The sequence below is a fragment of the Ranitomeya variabilis genome, chromosome 1, assembly GCF_051348905.1.
Source record: "Ranitomeya variabilis isolate aRanVar5 chromosome 1, aRanVar5.hap1, whole genome shotgun sequence".
Taxonomy (NCBI): domain Eukaryota; kingdom Metazoa; phylum Chordata; class Amphibia; order Anura; family Dendrobatidae; genus Ranitomeya; species Ranitomeya variabilis.
Window position 1 is genome coordinate 964,811,906 of NC_135232.1, and position 22,869 is coordinate 964,834,774.

At 50.1% G+C, this 22,869-nt stretch overlaps 1 protein-coding gene across 1 annotated transcript in view; it reads right to left on the reverse strand.

Annotated features, from left to right (window-relative positions):
* The window catches only part of LRBA (LPS responsive beige-like anchor protein), a 749,089-nt gene extending 726,794 nt beyond the window's left edge, over positions 1-22,295 (reverse strand). The window contains exon 1 of the mRNA XM_077279308.1: positions 21,903-22,295. Coding sequence (XP_077135423.1) covers positions 21,903-22,100 — 198 coding nt within the window. The 5' untranslated portion in view covers positions 22,101-22,295. The remainder of the gene's footprint in view (positions 1-21,902) is intronic.
* Positions 22,296-22,869: the final 574 nt, after the last annotated feature.

Below are 22,869 nucleotides of genomic sequence, written 5' to 3' on the forward strand. Positions count from 1 at the left end.
GCGCAGGGCCGCGCTTAGTAACCCGATGTTTACCCTGGTTACCAGCGTAAAAGTAAAAAAAACAAACAGTACATACTCACCTGCGCGTCCCCCAGCGTCTGCTTCCTGACACTGACTGAGCTCCGGCCCTAACAGCAGAGCGGTGACGTCACCGCTCTGCTTTCACTTTAGGGCCGGCGATCAGTCAGAGCAGGAAGCGGACGGCAGGGGACGCGCAGGTGAGCATGTACTGTTTGTTTTTTTTACTTTTACGCTGGTAACCAGGGTAAACATCGGGTTACTAAGCGCGGCCCTGCGCTTAGTAACCCGATGTTTACCCTGGTTACCAGTGTAAAATATCGCTGGTATCGTTGCTTTTGGTGTCAAACACAACGATACACGGCGATCGGACGACCAAATAAAGTTCTGGACTTTATTCAGCGACCAGCGACATCACAGCAGGATCCTGATCGCTGCTGCGTGTCAAACTAAACGATATCGCTAGCGAGGACGCTGCAACGTCACGGATCGCTAGCGATATCGTTTAGTGTGACGGTACCTTTAGATTTCAGAAAGGCAGATTTTAAGTGACTCAGAAAGAGATTCTGAGAGATCCAATGGCTGGATATCTTTAAGGACAAAAATGTCCAGGAAGGATGGAAAAGCTTGAAAAATGAGATTCTTAAAGCACAATTGTTAATTCCAAAAAGAGGGAAGAATAGGAAGCATTTAAGGAAACCAGGATGGATGAACACAGAACTTTAAACACATGCTAAAAAGGAAGAAATAAATGTTTATCAAATGGAAAGAGACATATCTAAAGAAGAAATATAATTCTGTCTGCAGAACCTGCAGGGCACAAATCAGATTATCTAAAGCTGACAATGAATTAAGGCTTGCAAGAGTTGCAAAAGCAATAAAAAAGGATTTTGGGGATATGTCAAGAGGAAAAGTCAAAGATGCTATAGGATTTTTACACGATGAAAATGACAAGAAAGGATGTTGAGAAGGCCGAACTTTTAAATTCCTATTTTGCATCTTTCTCTCAGAAAGGAAATGTAACATCAACTGATCTTCACTGTCCTATTAAGGGAATAGAAGAATCCAGGATATCTATAAACAGAAAGATAGTGAGGAAACACTTAGCTAACATAAATGAATTCAAGTCTCCGGGTCCAGATGAATTACACCCCAGAGTATTGAAAGAGATGGCAGAATAAATTTCTGAACCACTCTCCATAATCTTTGAAATGTCTTGGAGAACAGAAGAAGTCCCAGAAGACTGGAGAAGAGCAAATGTTCCTTTCTTCAAAAAGGGGAAGAAGGTGGACCCAGGGAACTATTGGCCGGTGAGTCTGACGTCTATACCAGGAAAGATCTTTGAACAAATTATTAACCAACACGAATGTAAGTACCTGGATAAGAAAGAAGCGATTAAACAGAGTCAGCATGTGTTTGTAACTAATAAGTCATGTCAGACTAACTTAATTTCCTTCTATGACAGAATCACTGACTGGATGGATAAGGGAAATGCTGTAGATGTAGTATATCTTGACTTCAGCAAAGCATTTGACAAAGTATCTCACACAATCCTTATGGAAAAAATGACCAAGTATGGAATGGCGAAATGGAGCACTACGGCACTCGTAATGTGCGAGATAGGTGCTCAAGTAGGGCATCCAACCCAAAACGGTCCAAAACCAGAAAAAACTTGGCACTCTGAAGGAAATTTTTGTGTGCAATGAAAATGTTTATTGATATGCATCCATAAAGGCAGGTTGAACATTTTCGGTCCACATCTGGACCTTCATCAGAACAAATATACTGGTATTGTGATAAACATGTAAACTGTCTATCAGTTCCAAGTGACGTTTTGGGGTAGCCTGGATGCAGCCGGGAATCCTGTATGGTTTAAGTATGGAATGGACAAGGAAACTGTTACAGTAGGTGGATTCATAACTGGCTTAGTGAATGGACCCAAAGAGTGGTCGTAAATGGATACACATCCAGTTGGAAGAATGTCAAGTGGGGTACCACAGGGCTCTGTCATGGGCCCTGTATTGTTCAACATCTTTATCAATGATTCAGATGAAGGAATTGAGAGTAAACTGATTAAATTTGCTGATGACACAAAGCTAGGAGGGATAGCTAATACTAGAGAAGAGAGAGCAAGGATTCAAAAAGATATAAATAAACTGGAGCAGTGGGCAGAAACTAACAGAATGATTTTTAACAGGGAAAAATGAAAAGTACTACATCTGGGCAATAAAAATGAAAAAAAAAACATACAGAATGGGAGGAACAGAGCTAAGCAAAAGCACATGTCAAAAAGACTTGGTTATACTAATAGATCACAGACTGAACATGAGTCAACAGTGTGATGCAGCAGCAAAAAGGGCAAATACAATTCTGGGATGTATTAACAGAAGTCTTCCGGACTGTGCGCGTCGCTGATTGGTCGCGGCAGCCATGACAGGCAGCTGGCGAGACCAATCAGCGAACGAATAACCGCGACAGACAGACAGAAGGACAGACAGACGGAAGTGACCCTTAGACAATTATACAGATATATACACAATATATATATTATATATATATACACACACACACACACACACATACATTACAGAGCAAAAGTTTGGACACCTCATTTAAAGATTTTTCTGTATTTTCATGACTATGAAAATTGTAAATTCACACTGAAGGCATCAAAACTATGAATTAACATATGTGGAATTATATACTTAGCAAAAAAGTGTGAAAACTGAAAATATATCTTATATTCTAGGTTCTTCAAAGTAGCCACCTTTTGTTTTGCTTTGATGACTGCTTTGCTCTTGGCATTCTCTTGATGAGCTTCAAGAGGTAGTCACCGGAAATGGTTTTCACCTCACAGGTGTGCGCTGTCAGGTTTAATAAGAGGGATTTCTTGCCTTATAAATGGGGTTGGGACCATTAGTTGTGTTGTGCAGAAGTCTGGTGGATACACAGCTGATAGTCATACTGAATAGACTGTTAGAATTTGTATTATGGCATGAAAGATAGAATTAGACTTACCAGTAATTCGGTTTCTAGGAACCTTCCACGACAGCAGTATCGAAGGATGTCTCCCCGACCTAATAGGGGACAGGAAACAAAGGTTAAATACCCTCCCCTTCCTGCAACCACCAGTGTTTTTTCTGGACACAGTAGCATGTATAGTTACCACTTAAGTGCAGGAATCATCCAATAAGAATATAAAATAGGGAGGAAAATTAGTGCTGTCGTGGAAGGTTCCTAGAAACCGAATTACCGGTAAGTCTAATTCTATTTTCTCCAGTCACCTTCCACGACAGCAGTATCGGAGTGATACCAACAGCTAGTTTCTTTAGGGAGGGACAACTGCCTGCAGAACACGTCTGCCAAAAGAAAGGTCCCTATTGAAATTTATCCTGTAATGCCTGGTGAATGTACGGGTTGACGACCAGGTGGCAGCTCTGCATATCTGCTCAGACGATGCGTTCCCTCTCTCTGCCCAGGATGTCGAGACTGAACGGGTGGAGTAAGCTTTCAGCGATGCCGGGGGAGCAATTTACCGGGTTGAATATGCAAGACAGATGGCCTGTTTGATCCAGTTAGCAATCGTACTTTTAGCCGCTTTCTTGCCTTCATTCCGTCCTCACCACTGGACGAAAAGGTTTTGGTCTATCCTCCAACCCTCCGTTTGTTGGAGGTAGAAGAGGACCACCCTCCGGACATACAGAGTGTGAAAGGCTTCTTCCTTCGGATTAGAGGGATTTGGACAGAATGAGGGTAGGACAATATCTTGACTTCTGTGGAAGTCTGAGACCACCTTAGGCATAAAGGCAGAGTCTAGCTTAAGGATTATGCCATCCATGGTTATGGTTAGGTATGGCTCCTGTACTGACAAAGCCTATAACTCTCCTATACGCCTAGCGGTAGTGATTGCTACTAGGAAGACAGTCTTGAGGGTCAGTATTTTTAAGCTGATGGCTGATAAGGGCTCAAAGGGGTCCCCGGTCAGACTATTTAGTACAAGGTTCAAATCCCAAGGAGGGGTCTGGACCTGGAGCCTAGGACGAATCCTAGTCGCAGATGTCATTAACCCAACGGTGGCTTGCTAAATCCTGATCAAAAAAGGAACCCAGTGCCGACACCTGAACTTTTAGGGTGCTAGGTGAGAGCCCTACAGTAACTCCAGTCCCTTTTGGAGAAATTATAATATTTGAGTGATGTTGGGATGGAATAGATCAGGTTTGTTTGGGGCACACCAGGACGAAAATCTTTTCCAAACCTTGCCATAAATGGCGTTAGTTATTGGTTTTCTACTTTTTTGTAGGGTTTGAATTACGTCATCTGAGAGACTTCTAGCTCTCAGAATCTCGGCCTCAGTAACCAGGCTGCCAGTTTCAGCCTGTGTAGGTCTGGGTGTAGCAGTGGTCCCTGCTGAAGAGGGTCTACTCTCTGAGGTAGAAGTATCGGGCCTTCCAGAGACATGTCTGTTAGTGCGTCGTACCAGCTTCTTCCTGGCCACATCGGTGCTACCAGAATTGTTGTGACTCGATCGGCCCGGATCTTCTGTAACGTTCTTGGCAACATGGGAATTGGTGGGAAGGCGTATGCCAGAGCAAACTTCCAAGGATGGTAGAAGGCATCCAGTCCCTGTGCCCCGCCTGAGAGGTTGAGGGAGAAGAAAGTGTCCGACTGTGTTCTGACTGTTGGCAAACAGATCCACATTGGGACTTCCCCATCTCCGGACTAGGGATAGGAACACCTCTTAGTTCAAGGACCATTCTCCAGGATGGAAATCTCTCCTGCTTACGAAGGCCGCCTGGGCATTGTCTGACCCATTTATGTGTACTGCCGAGATGGACAGGAGATTCCTTTCTCCCCAGGAAAAAAATCCTTGCAGCGGTTGATTTTAGGTTGGTGTATTTCGTGCCTCCCTGGTGTCGGAGGTAGGCCACCGTAGTTGTGTTGTCGGGCATTATCCGTACATAGTGACCCTGGATGAGGACAGATGCGGCTTTTAGAGCCTCCTCCACCGCTTCCAGTTCTCTCAGATTCGAGGATCTGGACCTGATGCTTGGGGGCCACAACCCCTAGAAGTGGGAACCTTCTATTATGGCGCCCCAACCTCTCTGGCTCGCATCTGTTGTGAGCACCTTCAGAGGCATTTGATCCCAACTGACTCCTCTTTGAAGGTTCTGGGAGTTCAGCCACCATGAGAGGGAGGATTTTACGTGATTGGGGAGGGGAATCCTCCTGGTTAAAGCATTCTGGCGTCCTTTTGAATGCATCAGGATGTGGGTCTGAAGGACTCTTGTGTAGGCCTTGGCCCAGGAGACTGCCTGGATGCAGGACGTCAACGAACCCAGGATTGACATAGAGTCCCTTAGGGTAGGAGAATTCTGGCTCCTGAACCTGGAGATCCTGTGGACGAGATCGTCTTGACGGTCCCTGGGTAAGAAGGAAATTCTTTCCCTTGAGTCCAGAAGAACTCCTAGAAATTTTTTCCTTGGAGATGGATGGAGGTCCGACTTCTCCAAGTTCGGAATCCACCCCAGTGATTTCAGGATATCCAGGACTTTCGTCACATCCTGATTTAGACGAGGAATAGATGGAGCGATAAGAAAATCGTCCAGGTACGGGATGATACAGATCCCCTGATGTCAGATGAAGACCACTGCTTCTGACATGATCTTGGTAAAGACCCGGGAAGCTGATTTGACTCTGAATGGAAGGACATTGAACCGATAATGGCTGGCTCGATGGTTTTGGGCCACTGCAAATCTAAGGAACTTCCTGTGGCCGGGATGTATTGACACATGATAGTAAGCGTCCCTCAGATCTAACGTAGCCATTACCTAGTCCTGGCCAATCAGCGGGATTGCTGATTTGATTGATTCTATTTTGAATCTGTGGTATTTGATTACTTGATTTAGGGGTTTCAGGTTTATAATAATCCGGTGTTTCCCAGAGGGTTTTTTGACTAAAAACAGGTGAGAATAGTGGCCTTCTATTTCCTGAGGAGGTACCCGGGAGATTACCCCTGCCTGAAGCAGATTGAGAATATCTGCATTGAGGGATCCCCGAAGGTGTGGAGACTGTAGGGAGGTAATTGTTAGAATTCGAGAGTCCTCCTACTCACAGTCTAACCTCCAGCCTTCCCGAATGGTATGCAGGACCCACTGATTTGTGTTGATGGCCTGCCATTGGGAAAGAAACCCTGAGAGTCGGCCTCCAACCAGAGAGCAGTCATTGTTTCTCAGGGGTCTGCTGGGGTTGGGGAAACTCCACCGACCCGATTTACCTTTACCCCTGTAGCCCCTCTGGGGGACTTGAAAACAGGGGGGGGGCGGGCGAAAAAAAGTTTCCTTGAGCTTTTTTGCTCCGGAAGAGCTTTTTTTTTATCCGTAGCCTTGTCTAGGATGTCATCGAGGGCTGGCACGAACATATAATGTCCCTGAAAGGGACATGATTAAGGGAGCTTAGTCTCCAGAAACACGTTGAGATTCTTACCCATATGGCTTGTGCTGAAGTCTGTATCCTCTATGCTTAAAAGTTTGAGAATAAAGAAAACTCTTTTTTACGGATTCGGTGAAGCTGGACATTCTTTTCTTTTTTGGACTCTATACGCCTGGACACAGCGGGTCTGTGCTCCCGAAGATTGGTTTATGCATCACGGGTGAGCTGGTTTATATTCCTGAAAGGGAATACCACACAATTTGGACTTAGAAGTTAAGTCACCTCCCCAGGATTTAAGCCATAGAGCTCTCCTAGCGGAGTTGGAGAGAACTGCAGACCTAGCGGCTACCCGTACAGACTCAGCGGAAGCATCCGCCAGGAACCCTGCTGCCTTCTGAAGTAATGGTAGGGAATTTAGAATTTCCTCCCTAGATGTCCCCTGAGAAAGGTGATTTTGTAGGGTACGTAACCAGAGAAATAGTGATCTGGCAACACATGTGGAGGCCACATTTGTCTTTAGCAGATTAGTAGATGTGTCCCAGGATTTCCTTAGTAAGCTCTCAATTTTTCGATCCATAGGATCTTTGAGCTGCGAGGAATCCTCGAAGGGTAGAGCCGTTTTTTTGGTTACCCTGGGCACCTGTACATCTACCTTAGGCATTTCCCATAAAGAACAGTCCCCCTCCAGAGGGAAACGATTCCTCAATTCTGATGGGACACTCAAACCTTTCTCCGGTGGGCCCCACTCACGAAGGACAAGGTTTTCAATATTCTCATGTATAGGGAACCCCTTCGGGGTCCTAGGCTTTAACCCTCCAAACATGTCATCCTGAACGGAATGACTCGCTACCTCCTCTTCCACCCCCATGGTGCCCCTCATCATTGAAATTAGCTCTTCCATATCTTCAGAAGAGAAGAGATATTTTTTATTATCAGTTTTGGGGTTGGAAGTAGAACCCTCATTCTCCCAAATGTCCTCTGAACCCGAGGTATGGATCTCGCCCGAGTCAGAGTCAGAGTCAGATACAGTAGGAGCCATCTTCCTTTTCTTAAGAGGAGGAGGCTCTGGTGTCGGGGCCTGAGACAGGGCCGCCACAGAGGATTGGACCTCCTGTTTGATGAGGGTTCTGATGCTGTCCAGGAGAGAGGGCTGTTCACTACGCAGCACTTCATCCGTGCATGGTTGGCAGAGCTTTTTCTTATAAGCGGAGGGAAGCTTGGTCGCATATGTACCACACTTGCGGCTGGGCATCTTATCTTTTTTAGGGGCAGGGACCTTGTCTCCCTAGAAAGAGAGAGAAAGGCGGACTAAGTCACTTAATAACAAAAACTGGACAGCAAGGGACCTCATCATCTACTTACAGTAGGAGGGTGAACGCTGGGCTCTACAGAAGCAGAGTGCAGGGGGTTTGTCGCTGTCCATAGAGTCAGTCAGTCACCAGTCAGAAGGGACAGAGGCCTTACCTGGAGGCTTCCCTTGACCAAGACTATATGCACATCGAGGTCGCCAGCTAATTCCTTGCTCCTCCTCCCAGGGTAAGTAGGGAGTGATGCAATTGATCGCCTGTCATGGCTGCCGCAGGCTTGGAACGCCGGCTGGCGCGCGTTCCGGCGCATGGAGGCTAAACCGGAAGTTCGGACGCGTCACTTCCGGTGCGCGTCGCGTGGAAGGAGAGAGCCGGGGAGCTACAGGAGGACCCCGGAGAGCTTCACCGCCCTGCTTTGCCCCACGAGGAGGCGCAGGAAGGGCGGGATAGAGGGTCCCAAGTCGCACAGTGCATGCGGAGATGGGAGCAGTCACCGGAGGAGAGCGGAGCCCCCGACCTCGACTACCCGGCCATTAAGGTAACAGTGCTCCGATCGCCAGCCACGGCAGCACTATCTGAGAACCTCTTCATGCCCCATAGGGGACAGGAAAAACACTGGTGGCTGCAGGAAGGGGAGGGAATTTAACCTCTTTGGTTCTTGTCCCCTATTAAGGCGGGGAGACATCCTCCGATACTGCTGTCGTGGAAGGTGACTGGAGAAAAAGCAGCTAAGTAAAGAAAAACGAGTGGCCATCATTACTTTAAGAAATGAAGGTCAGTCAGTCTGAAAGATTGGGAAAACTTTGAAAGTGTCCCCAAGTGCAGTTGCAAAAACCATCAAGCGCTACAAGGAAACTGGCCCACATGAGGACCACCCCAGGAAAGGAAGACCAAGAGTCACCTCTGCTTCTGAGGATAAGGGTGCTTTCACACTAGCGTCATACGACGCACGTCGCAATGCGTCGTTTTGGAGAAAAAAAGCGTCCTGCAAAATTGCCTGCAGGATGCGTTTTTTTTTCCATACACTTGCATTAGCGACGCATTGAGACGGATTGCCACATGTTGCATCCGTCGTGCGATGGATGCGTCGTGTTGTGGCGGACCGTCGGCACAAAAAAAGTTACATATGTAACTTTTTTTGTGCGTCGTGTCTACCATTTCCGACCGCGCATGCGTGGCCAGAACTCCGACCCCGCCTCCCCGAACATCACAATGGGGCAGCGGATGCGCTGTAAAACTGCATCCGCTGCCCCCGTTGTGTTTTTTTTTTTTTTTTCACAGTATGGGTCGGTACGTCGGCACGTCGTACGACGCTAGTGTGAAAGTAGCCTAAGTTTAGCCAAGTCACCAGCCTCAGAAATCGCAGGTTAACAGCAGCTCAGATTAGAGACCAGGTCAATGCCACACAGAGTTCTAGCAGCAGACACATCTCTACAACAACTGTTAAGAGGAGACTTTGTGCAGCAGGCCTTCATGGTAAAATAGCTGCTAGGAAACCACTGCTAAGGACAGGCAACAAGCAGAAGAGACTTGTTTGGGCTAAAGAACACAAGGAATGGACATTAGACCAGAGGAAATCTCTGCTTTGGTCTGATGAGTCCAAGTTTGAGATCTTTGGTTCCAACCACCATGTCTTGGCGCCGGGGACGATAATGCAGCAAGAGGAGGCGGAACGCAAAGCTTGGAAGTGATGGCTGTGCTGCGTCTAATTAGGAAGGAAAGTCCCGCCCCCGGGATGATTTCAGGGTACGTGGGGGCACATTTTATAAGTGTTTATTTCAGCGTGTGCAGGCGTTTGTAACTAAAAAGCCACCTTGTCAGAATGCAGCATTAGTGCAGCACAAGGTGGCTCTTTTAGTTACAAACGCCTGAGGGGGGGGGGGGTGACAGGTTCCCTTTAAAGGGCACCTGTCACCCCGTTTTTTCCGTATGAGATAAAAATACTGTTAAATAGGGCCTGAGCTGTGCATTACAACAGTGTATTTTGTGGACCCCGATTCCCCACCTATGCTGCCAAAATACGTTACCAAAGTAGCCGTTTTCACCTGTCAATCAGGCTGGTCTGGTCAAAAGGGCGTGGTGTCTTACCCCAGATCTTGCTTAGTTTTCTGTTGGTGGTGTAGTGGTTGGCGCGTGCCCAAGGTCCCGAATCCACTGCACAGGGGAGTGAAAACAGCGCGATGTGTGCTATTTCATTGGTGATCGGTGGGGGCGGCCATCTTCCTTTGGCCGCGCGTGCGCAGAAGCGGCGCTCTGCTGGCCGCGGCTTCAGGAAAATGGCCACGGGATGCCGCGCATGCGCAGATGGAGATCGCGGCGGCCATTTTCCTGAAGCCGAGATGCGAATTCTGCTTCAGGAAAATGGCCGCCGCGATCTCCATCTGCGCACGCGCGGCATACCGCGGCCATTTTCCTGAAGCCGCGGGCAGCAGAGCGCTCCATCTGCGCACGCGCGGCCAAAGAAGATGGCCGCCCCCACCGATCGACAGGGAAATAACGCACATCGCGCTCTTTTCACTCCCCTGTGCAGTCGATTCGGGACCTTGGGCATGCGCAAACCACTACGCCACCAACGGAAAACTAAGCAAGATCTGGGGTAAGACACCACGCCCTTTTGACCAGACCAGCCTGATTGACAGGCAAAAACGGCTACTTTGGTAACGTATTTTGGCAGCATAGGTGGGGAATTGGGGTCCACAAAATACTCTGTTGTAATGCACAGCTCAGGCCCTATTTAACAGTATTTTTATCTCATATGGAAAAAACGGGGTGACAGGTGCCCTTTAAGTATAAAATTCCACATGTGTTAATTCATAGTTTTGATGCCTTCAGTGTGAATGTACAATTTTCATAGTCATGAAAATACAGAAAAATCTTTAAATCAGAAGGTGTGTCCAAACTTTTGCTCTGTACTGTATATCTGTGTTCATCATCTCCTTAAATACATTTACATTTGACCAGCTTAATTTTTCTGAAATTGCCTGCGCCCCCCCGACAGCCAAATGTGCGAAAATTTTGCACAGGCTAACTAGTATTTGAGAATTTGTATACTGATTAAAAATTATATTAACTTTAAAACAGTAGCCCGTCTGTGCCCTGGATCTAAAAAATGTGATGGCGGTGGGTGTGGACCCACTGTTTCACGGGGTGCGTTTACCCTGTTGGGGTATTACAAAGTGGCTACCTGGTCTTCTGTAGAGCCTTTGATGGTGAGGATAGGCTTGGCCGTTAGAGTTGCTATCAGGTGCAACCCACTCCAGGGAAGTGTTCAGATCTATGGCAGCTGACTTAAAGGGAACCCCGTTTTTTAAAAATTAGATAAAAATAGTGTGAAATAGGGGCAGAGCTGGGCTTTACATTACTGCCTTTTTGGTGCCTTTACACCCCCGTTACGCTGCCGAAATACCTTTGTGAAGTGGCCGTTTTCTGCTCTCACTCAAGTTGGTCAGGTCGGATGGGCGTGGTCACAGCGCTGTTTCTCCCCCAGATCAGGCTCATCATTACGTTGGTGGCGTAGTGGTGTGCGCATGTCCAAAGAGAAGATCCACTGCCCAGGAGATTCAAAACAGCGCGGTCTTCGCTATTCGCCGTTTACCGGTGGGCGCGGCCATCTTTCCTTTGGCCGCGCGTGCGCAGATGGAGCGCTCTGCTGCCCGGGGCTTCAGGAAAATGGCCGCCGCGATCTCCATCTGCGCACGCGCGGAATCCTGCAGGAAAGATGGCCGCGCCCACCGGTAAACGGCGAATAGCGAAGACCGCGCTGTTTTGAATCTCCTGGGCAGTGGATCTTCTCTTTGGACATGCGCACACCACTACGCCACCAACGTAATGATGAGCCTGATCTGGGGGAGAAACAGCGCTGTGACCACGCCCATCCGACCTGACCAACTTGAGTGACAGGACAAAACGGCCACTTCACAAAGGTATTTCGGCAGCGTAACGGGGGTGTAAAGGCACCAAAAAAGCAGTAATGTAAAGCCCAGCTCTGCCCCTATTTCACACTATTTTTATCTAATTTTTAAAAAACGGGGTGATAGGTTCCCTTTAAGGGTCAGAGGCAAAACACGAAGCACAGACAGATGTGGTCAGACAATCCAAGCTCGAGGCATGGAGAACAGGATCAGAACACGAAGCTGGTGTCAGGAGCGGAGAGGTCAAACATATCGATTACACTAGCCGGGTAAGTAGCAGGAAAGAAAACAGGAGTGCACCAACACAGGTAACTAGAAAGTCTGGAACTAGGAACCTAAGTTCAGGCAAAGAGTGGAGGTAGGAGCTGCCTCATATCCCCTTCTGGCAGGGGATAGATCAGGGAAGGAAAACAACTGCAGGACACAAAGGTTTAAATTTCTGCAGAGTCTGGCAGTCCCTCCTTATTGCCAGGAGGAGACAGCCGGAGAATGCAGCAGTGCTTCAAGAGGCAACTCAGCAAGACAGCCCGACACAGGGAGCAGCAGCGCAGCAAATACCGTGTGTAGGACGGCGGCCACTAACCATGCTTCAACCCTCTATTTTATTTAGGGATTCCCCCCCCCCCCAATGGACCTAAAAACGAACAGGCTGGTTGGTTGCTAACTACCTGCCCACTGCACCCGGCTCAGAGTGGTCGCCGTCCTCTCCTGCAGGCCACATCAACAGAGAAGTTCTTCTGGGCTGCTATGTCAACGGGCAGCACTGCTGGCATCATGCTGATTGACGTCAAGTTTTACACCTGGCTGCCACTTGCCTGAGAGCCTGATATTGGCAGTCACACCCCATCAACAAAGGGTGGAAAAGAAGTCACAGCTCCGTTGATGTGATATCAGTGGCAGCCACTGAACCTGCCTTTTTTTTTTCTACTGCGGGTGTAAGAACTAAAAGTCCCGGATAACCCCTTTAACTGGAGCTCATCACACTACTTCAAGTTTGATGTGCAATAATTCAGAATTTCCACTAGTCCAGGAGCGGGGCCCCAATGATAGAAATATTTAAAACAGCTGCAAAGCTATAGCAAGCATAAAGCAAAATAGAGAACTGAAAACTTATTTGGGTGACTTAGATTGATAAGCAAATTAATTTTGGTAAGAACACACATCTGCAATTAAACCTGAAAATTCAGCTATTCTCAAGTACCGGATCAGAGAAGCAGAAGCGTGGGCAGTAGTACGATGGTTCTACAACTGGTGAACTACGGAAAATATTCACCCACGCTGCAGCATGCTCCTCCACCGGGACTCTGTAATACCCGTTTTGCCAGTCATTAGCTCTGTGAAGCCATCACTTTGTGAGTCACTAACAGAATTTCAGCGGCGACTTCTCATTTGAAGTTTTTAGGTTTTTGGGTGGAGGTGTCATTTTATAACAATCCAGCACACAGACAAAGCCGTATATATTAGTGAGGGAGGGAGAATAAATTATTAACAAAGGTCTCCGCACAATGCTAAGCAGCGAAACCTTAAACCAAGCTTTGGAGCAGAAAGAACATACTTCCTACTTAAATGAGAAACTGATCCCAGGACTCATGGAGACATCACTTTTTTAAGGCCCAGAACATGGCCACAGACATATGTCACCCACCCAGCCAAGCTTCCACTTCCAAAGTTCTGGTTTCAAACTTGACAAACCAGTTGGGCAGCACTATGGTAGACTTTAATGTGCAAATGAAAGGTTAGCAAAATTGCAACCATTCGCCTCCACCCTGCCCCTTCATACCAGTCGGAGGAATGTGACCAAACGTTTTCTGAATGTCCAATGTCAAATAGGTGGTAACGGCATAAAGTGGTATATGTGATATATAGAACACAAACACAGAAGGTGTGGATCCTGCTTGATTTTGTGGTGGGGTGGAAGGTAGAGATGCTGTGACCCTTTTACCTATGCATTTTTTCACAGACCCATAGACTTGAATGGGTCAGTCTCTACCGATCTATGGCGGAAACTAGTGCATTAAACAATAGAAATTTTTAAGTCAGACACTTGTCCTGTGATGTGATTACAGAGGAGGGTCCCACATGTGCCCCCCCCCCCCATCACGTACACAGACCCTACAACAGCTCCTTCCATTCTGGTTACGTTATTGTTCTATTATCGGCTTTTCTTCCAACAGGTGAGGTGTAAAGTCCAATTTCAAGGAGCGGGTACAGGCAGAACTCTAATAATAATTATTACCAGCAAACATCACTGAGAAGGTGTGACTCCATATTTCATTAAGGCACTTTTCACACATCAGTCTTTTGCCGTCAGTCTCAATCCGGCGAATTTTGAAAAAAAAAAAAAAAATGTATCCGGCCAGGGTCGGGGACTGGCCCACCGGAGAACCGGAGGATTCTCCGGTGGGCCCAGGCCCTGACACCTGCTGGCATACAGTGCCTAGGGCCCCCGCTGCTCCAGGGGCCCCCAGCAAGTCGGGTGTCACTAATAGCGCACACCCCGCAGCTGCTATGGGGCCCCCAGTACCAGTGGAGAAGCAGCGGGTGACAGGAAGCCTAAGGCTACTTTCACACTAGCGTTTTTTCAATACGTCGCAATGCGTCGTATTGGCAAAAAAACGCATCCTGCTAAAGTGCTTGCAGGATGCGTTTTTTCCCATTGACTAACATTAGCGATGCATTTGCGACGCATTGACACACGTCGCAACTGTCGTGCGACGGTTGCGCCGTGTTGGGGCGGACCGTCGGCTGTAAAAAACGCTACATGTAACGTTTTATGCTGCCGACGGTCCGCTTTTTCCGATCGCGCATGCGCGGCCGGAACTCCGCCCCCACCTCCCCGCACCTCACAATGGGACAGCGGATGCGCTGGAAAAGTGCATCCGCTGCCCCCGTTGTGCGGCGCAGAGAACGCTAGCGTCGGTAACCTAGGGCCCCACGCTAGTGTGAAAGTAGCCTAAGCCTGTCCCCGCTGCTAAAGTGAAATGAATATTCACGCTTCCCCACGCCCCCATGGGCGTGGAGAGGAGTGAATTCATTTCACTATAATAGCGGGCAGCGTTTGCCGCAAATTGCGGTTAAACACTGCCTGCTATCAGAGCCAGCAGACCAGGGCCCCCCGCCGCTGCTGCTCCCTTAGGGGCCCCCAGCTCACACGGCCGCTATGGGGCCAAAAGCCAGGGGGCGCCAATGCCGCCCCCCCAGCGCTCGTAAATGGGGAGAGAGCGTCAGATGACGCTCCCTCTCCCATGATTCCCCTCGCCGCTGACACACAGCAGGTGCGCGATGACGTCACTTCATCGCGCACCTGCTGTGTGTGAGGCCGACAGCAGCGCAGCTTCTGACATCGGAGCAGAGCCGCTGCTGGAGTCAGCGTGGGAGCGAGGAGGAGAGGTGAATATTGTGCTTTTCTGTGTTTTTTTATTATTGAGTCCTGGCTGGTTGTATGGGGGGGGTGAGCTGCATGATGCCCCATGGGGGGAGGTGAGCTGCATGATGCCCCATGGAGGGAGGTGAGCTGCATGATGCCCCATGGGGGGAGGTGAGCTGCATGATGCCCCATGGGGGGAGGTGAGCTGCATGATGCCCCATGGGGGGGAGGTGAGCTGCATGATGCCCCATGGGGGGGGAGGTGAGCTGCATGATGCCCCATGGGGGGGAGGTGAGCTGCATGATGCCCCATGGGGGGGAGGTGAGCTGCATGATGCCCCATGGGGGGGAGGGTTAGCTGCATGATGCCCCATGGTGGGAGGGTTAGCTGCATGATACCCTATGGGGAGGGTTAGCTGCATGATGCCCTATGGGGGGAGTTAGCTGCATGATGCCCTATGAGGGTGAGCTGCATGATACCCTATGAGAGGGGGCAGCGTGATACCCTATGAGGGGGCTACATTATATTCCATGAAGGGGCTGCATTATACCTTATGAGGGGGTTGCACTATACTCTAAGGGGGCTACATTATACTCTGAGACTGGTTGCATTATATTCTATGGGGGGGCTACATTATATTCTATAGGGGGCTGCATTATTTTCTGTGAGGGGGATACATTGTACCCTATGAGGGAGCTACTTTATTTTCTTTGAGGGGGCTACCCCAACCCCTGCTACATAATTAAGACGTGTACTACCTTATATTATACCCTGATATTAGCGTGTTTTACCGCACAATTGGTGGTCTTGTATTTATTTCTATGTAGCTACATAGTGGGCCCCAAGAATGATTTTCTCTGGTGGGCCCAAGGTGCTCCAGTCCGACGCTGGATCCGGCGAGTGTTGCCACTGGATCGTTTCTTTTCTCATAGACTTGTATTAGCGACAGATTGCCTCACGTATCACCTGTCGTTCGCCGGATACGTCAAAAATTGTTTATCCAGCGGCTGGAGAAAACGGACATTGTCCTGTACACAAAAAACATTACTGTGATGGATCCGTCATTTGCTAGAATGGAAGCCTATGGCAGTTATTTTTAACTGAGCATGCTCCGATTATTTTTTTTTAGGATCCAATTAGCTGGATCAGCTAGTCGGATCCGGTGAAACAACTGGATCCGTCGCATCAGTTTTTCAAAATCTGCGACGGACCCGTTTTTTCTTCAACATTCAACGGATTGTGACTGATGGCAAAAAACTGATGTGTGAAAGCAGCCTAAGGCCACAGAGCAGAAAACAGACGGAAAAAGGGGATAAAATGTATCTCGGGGGGGGGGGGGGGGTGCGACTACTGGGACCAACAATCACATCAAATGAAATGGGGAACTCTGGAGATCATATGGGGGTCAGAGTTAACAGACGAATCTTCCTAGGAATAGATGATACATTTCTTATAATGCAGCTTAATAAATTCAATACATTTCAGGCCGTCCCTAGTAACCATTCACACATGGCAGACTTGGTGCAGAAACTTTGTGACGGACACTGTTCGATTCATATGAATTGGATCGTTTTAGCAGTTCACCATTTGCACTGCTGGTGAATACACAATAAAGCCTTGTACACACTTTTTTTTAGTGGGTTTTTTTTTCCCCATTTGTGGGGGTGACGTGATGGACATCAAAGGGAACAACTTGAACTAGGTCTTGATGAAGGAGCGTATGGTAAATATGCATGAAGAGCCGCCATACAAAGAGCACCAAACCTCCCCTCAAACTGAAACGCATATGGAGTGTTTAGTGTAGACTTAAACATTTAGCCACATGGGTTTCAGAAAAACAATAAAAAAAAAAAGTCCCTTTTGTCACAGTGAAAATGCTACAGTTAAGGTACCGTCACATTAAGCGACGCTGCAGCGATATCGACAACGATGCCGATCGCTGCAGCGTCGCTGTGTGGTCGCTGGAGAGCTGTCACACAGACAGCTCTCCAGCGACCAACGATGCCGAAGTCCCCGGGTAACCAGGGTAAACATCGGGTTACTAAGCGCAGGGCCGCGCTTAGTAACCCGATGTTTACCCTGGTTACCAAAAAAAACAAACACTACATACTTACATTTCGGTGCCTGTCGCGTCCCCCGGCGTCCGCTTCCCTGCACTGTGTAAGCGCTGGCCCTAAAGCACAGCGGTGACGTCACCGCTGTGCTTTGCTTTACGGCCGGCACTGACATTCAGTGCACGAAGCTCTGAGCAGCAGCGCGGACGCCGGGGGACGTGACAGACATCAGAAGGTGAGTATGTACTGTTTTTTTTTTACTTTTACAATGGTAACCAGGGTAAATATCGGGTTACTAAGCGCAGGGCCGCACTAAGTAACCCGATATTTACCCTGGTTACCATTGTAAAACATTGCTTGAATCGTTGCTTTTGCTGTCAAACACAACGATACACGCCGATCTGATGACCAAATAAAGTTCTGGACTTTCAGCAACGACCAGCGATATCACAGCGGGATCCTGATCGCTGCTGCGTGACAAACAAAAAGATATCGCTATCCAGGACGCTGCAACGTCACGGATCGTTGTCGTTCTCGCTGCAAAGTCGCTTAGTGTGAAGGTACCTTTACTCAAAGTGAAGAAAAAAAATAAAACACTAATTGCTGTAAAAAATGCCACTAAGCATCCACTAAATCCAGCTCACTTTAGGCTCGGGCTTCACGGTGACATTGCATCCATAATTATGTCCTATGGTGCCACAGTGTGACCTACTGAAAGAGTTGCAAATGTTTCCAAATGAGATGAATTCTGTCACTGTTCACAACTCACCTGCTGAAAACATGAATGCAATTCACCTGGAACTGCCACCGATCTGCAATTAAGCTTTTTTTTTTTTTCAACAGTAAAATTACAGGTTTAAAAGCGTCACAACAGCGAGCCGCTGGTCTGGAGACTGCAGTTGGGTAACACATCGCCTCATAGTCTTGGCCCTAATGTAACATCCAGCTGGCACGGAAAATTAATATACAGAAACCTGCTGTAATATGCAAGTTGTACGATCAGACTGATAGATCCCACTGCTGAAAAGCTCGATCACTCAGGATTCTCCGGCGTAAAGCTGAGGTTATAGATATAGAAAACATTAACAGACAAAAAAGAAATGATGATTCCAGGCCAAGCAGTATGAAAGCTAGAGATAGAGCGGTCCTGACACAAGAGGGACCTGCCCACACACTGCACATAGAACAGACTTCCTGCACGATATGACACCACACACTCGTAGCCGGCCTGCCGAGAATTGTAGCCAAGAGTACGGTTCAGAGAGGAAACTTCAGAGAAGCCTTGTCGTACAGTGACTGCAGCTGGATGGCATTTATCCTCAGCCTGTATCAGGAGGTGAGGACGTTACGTCTGCCATACATGCACCTGCTGAACCCAGCACTAGCAAACCCCGAGGCCATGTGCACTGCAACCCTCCACCTGATGCCTCCCCAGTGCCCAAGACGCATTCCCCACCGCCCTCACCCCAGTGCTCGGGACGCGGCCCCCACCCCAGTGCTCGAGACGCGTCCCCTCCCCAGTGCTCAGGAGGCAGCATTTCTTATAAATTATGCTAGATGTAAATTCCATAGGCCCAGAACTCTGAATTATTGACTGAATGTATGTGTATATTTCTTTGGTCGGTCAAGAGTCTGAATGTTGACTCTTCTTGTAGGTTGACTTGATATTTGTCAATTGATGAATGGTTGTTACCTCAGATCATTTCTTACAGTTTATTGTACGGTTATCTTTGCAAAACAGGGAGGTAAGGTCAATGAACAATAATGTTTGTTAATATGTTTACTACAGATTATACCAAGCCACACAGTTTGTGGACTTGCAAACTTTGAAGGATAAACTATAAATACTAAAACAATGCTGGCTAATCTCATCACCCCTTCCCCTTGACCTGTGAATGATGGCTTGAAGGACAGTTCTGAACTATATAAGGAGACATTGCCTCTGTTCCAAGTGACACTACAGGATGTCAGCTTAGGGGAAAAAGACCCCAGCTCGAAGAACACATCTGTTCCATGGACCATCACTGAACTCTCAGAGACGTCTTTAAATATCCAGGTTGGGACAATCAGGTCACCTGGCCACATACCTTACTGCTCTTGGTTAGCTTCCTAAGCTTGTCATCACCTCCTCTCTGTGGGTGCCTGCCAAAAGCGGGGTGCCACTGGTGGGGGTAGTCGGCCCTGGAAGCTCCTGAGTTGCAGCTGCTCTAAACCCAGCGAGTCAGCGGAAGGGTGAGAATCTGTAATTCTGCACCATCTTGGGAATTTTGCTGGAACTGTTCTATGTTACTTGCCTGTTTTGTGGTTCAATAAAATATTGACATACTGTTTTACACTCACCCTGTACTCTCTAAGTAGTATTATGCCCAAGGTAAAAGGAGAGCGGGTCTTCAGTGGGATGATCCTTATTCCATGTGGTCTCGAGCCAGCAGACTAGAGCACCCGCTGACCCCCGTGTCTCCACAGACATCTTAGCCCCCTGTTAGGCTAGAAGGACCAAGGGACACCAAAAACCCTTCAACTATAGTTGCACCCCTGGGTGGGGGATTAAACACTAGGAACTCAGGAGTCACAGAAGTTAGTGCAAACGTGTGGTCTCACTTCCTTACAGTCAGTAGTTTCCCATAGACCAGAAGGGCCCATTCAGCTTAGACAACAGTGATGAAGAACATCTCTCCTGACTCCCCAAATCTGGACTCGACTAAGCGTTCATATGTTCACAATGGGGAGAGAAAAGTCAGCATCTGCCAGACTCCTTATCCACCTGAACGATAAAGGGATCGAGAACATAAATTCCATTTGGCGGATCCATCCTCCCCAGGCTTGACCCATCTGTCCGATCCGCCCCTCCCCGGGCGCGACCCATCTGTCCGATCCGCCCCTCCCCGGGCGCGACCCATCTGTCCGATCCGCCCCTCCCCGGGCGCGACCCATCTGTCCGGTCCGCCCCTCCCCGGGCGCGACCCATCTGTCCGATCCGCCCCTCCCCAGGCGCAATCCATCTGTCCGATCCGCCCCTCCCCAGGCGCAATCCATCTGTCCGATCCGCCCCTCCCCGGGCGCAATCCATCTGTCCGCCCCTCCCCGGGCGCAATCCATCTGTCCGATCCGCCCCTCCCCGGGCGCAATCCACCTGTCCGATCCGCCCCTCCCCGGGCGCAATCAATCTGTCCGATCCGCCCCTCCCCGGGCACAATCCATCTGTTGGTGAGAATGTGAAGGTACACAGATGGTAGGCAGACCTTGGAGGGTTCACCTACTATAATGCAATTTGTATGGGATCCTGAGAAAGGTCGCGTTGTCATCAACGTGTATAATAGCCTGTGTGCCAGCTCCATTACAATAGATCGGTGCCAGCTGATCCCCACCAATTTATTATTGGGTTTGATATATTCTACCATTTTAAAGGAGAAGGGGGGGGGGGGGATTTCAAATTGATCCATCATAATACTCAGTCCACAGAGCGCCCCTCTAATGAATGTATGATGCAACGTTGGAGTCCACCTTGTTCTCAAGCCTCCCACCATTTCAGCTTGTTATTCTTGAATGGGAACATCCCCTCCATTCATAGGCGGACATGCCCAACAAACAGACAGCAGATACAATGTATCACCCAAGCCATGTGTTAGAGTTGGGCAGGGTTCACACTAGTGTTGTGGCTTCTGCCATGATCGCCCACACTGCTCACATCCATTATTACAGATCCACATTACCAGAAAGAAGGAGAAAGTCACCAGATCCCAATCCAGGGCTGATGATAGGTGCCAGCCCCGTGGGCAGTGGTGATAAGACGTGCAGCAGTGACAGGAGGTGTCGCGGGGGGGGCCCTGACCAGGTGGTGTCGTCGCGGGGGGGGCCCTGACCAGGTGGTGTCGTCGCGGGGGGGACCTGACCAGGAGGGGGCGTCGCGGGGGGGACCTGACCAGGAGGGGGCGTCGCGGGGGGGCCCTGACCAGGAGGCGTCGTCGCGGGGGGGCCCTGACCAGGAGGCGTCGTCGCGGGGGGGCCCTGACCAGGAGGTGTCGTCGCGGGGGGGCCCTGACCAGGAGGTGTCGTCGCGGGGGGGCCCTGACCAGGAGGTGTCGTCGCGGGGGGGCCCTGACCAGGAGGTGTCGTCGCGGGGGGGCCCTGACCAGGAGGTGTCGTCGCGGGGGGGCCCTGACCAGGAGGTGTCGTCGCGGGGGGGCCCTGACCAGGAGGTGTCGTCGCGGGGGGGGCCCTGACCAGGAGGTGTCGTCGCGGGGGGGCCCTGACCAGGAGGTGTCGTCGCGGGGGGGGCCCTGACCAGGAGGTGTCGCGGGGGGGCCCTGACCAGGAGGTGTCGTCGCGGGGGGGGGGCCCTGACCAGGAGGTGTCGTCGCGGGGGGGGGGCCCTGACCAGGAGGTGTCGTCGCGGGGGGGGGGGGGGGCCCTGACCAGGAGGTGTCGTCGCGGGGGGGGGGGGGCCCTGACCAGGAGGTGTCGTCGCGGGGGGGGGGGGGCCCTGACCAGGAGGTGTCGTCGCGGGGGGGGGGGGGCCCTGACCAGGAGGTGTCGTCGCGGGGGGGGGGGGGCCCTGACCAGGAGGTGTCGTCGCGGGGGGGGGGGGCCCTGACCAGGAGGTGTCGTCGCGGGGGGGGCCCTGACCAGGAGGTGTCGTCGCGGGGGGGGCCCTGACCAGGAGGTGTCGTCGCGGGGGGGGCCCTGACCAGGAGGTGTCGTCGCGGGGGGGGCCCTGACCAGGAGGTGTCGTCGCGGGGGGGCCCTGACCAGGAGGTGTCGCGGGGGGGCCCTGACCAGGAGGTGTCGTCACTTGTGACCAGCACTAACTACTCACCAGGTTGAAGACCGTGTCCACCAGGTCCCGGGTGCTCACCTCCCCGACCTCCAGCAGTCCGCTCAGCACTGCGAACTTCATCCGGATACCCCGGATCGGCACCCCTGGGCCTAAAGCCTTGGCCCCTCCGGGATCGGGGCCCTCTGCGGCGGATCTCTCTTCACCTGTTGTGTGCACCTGCCTCTCCTGGCTGGCCATGGCTGAGTGCAGGAACACACAGGGCCGCCGTGCCTCGCTGTCAGCTGGAAGAGTCCTCCGTGGGTACAGCAATCCTGCGTGGGCAGCGGGGGCACAGCTCCAGACCGGCACCGGGACTCACACACCGGGAACTCCTCCTCCTGTCAGGTGCGACGGGATCACCCCCTCCCTCCTTTTCACTCACTGCAGCGTCCTAGGAAGTGGCCTCTGGTCTCCGCCTGCTCCGCCACGCTATTGGTGACTGCCACTGCTGCCCGTGTTGCTATTGGCTGCCAGTCGCGGGTTTCTGGCAAGACTGCCATCTCATTGGTCTACCTTCCACTTACAGCGCTCTGATTGGCCATTGCGGCAGCTTGCAGTCCCCTCCTGTCCGCAGGTAAGAGACAGCGCGCCATGGCAGCGCAGCACAAGGGCAGGGCGAGCCGGTGAGTTCACCTAACACGTGGTTCGCCGGGCCCTAGGTGGAGGAGCCATTGTCCCGGTGACCGTGTCTGTCCTCCGTGCTGTATACTGCTGCAGGACTACAGTAGAGGATGCTGCTTTTAGGCTCTTCATGATATACCCTTACATCAAGGCAGGATAACGTTTGGTCCAAGATCCAGAGTGCCATAATGAACCAATCCGAAGTGCTGTAAAGGGGTACTTACATGAATACATCACCAGGACCACCATCAGTACCTTACTACAGCACCAAGACCAAGTTTTCAGTACCTGCGGAAAATTTGGAAAGATTCGGCTTAATTTCTGCCCTATAAATTATGTGAACATA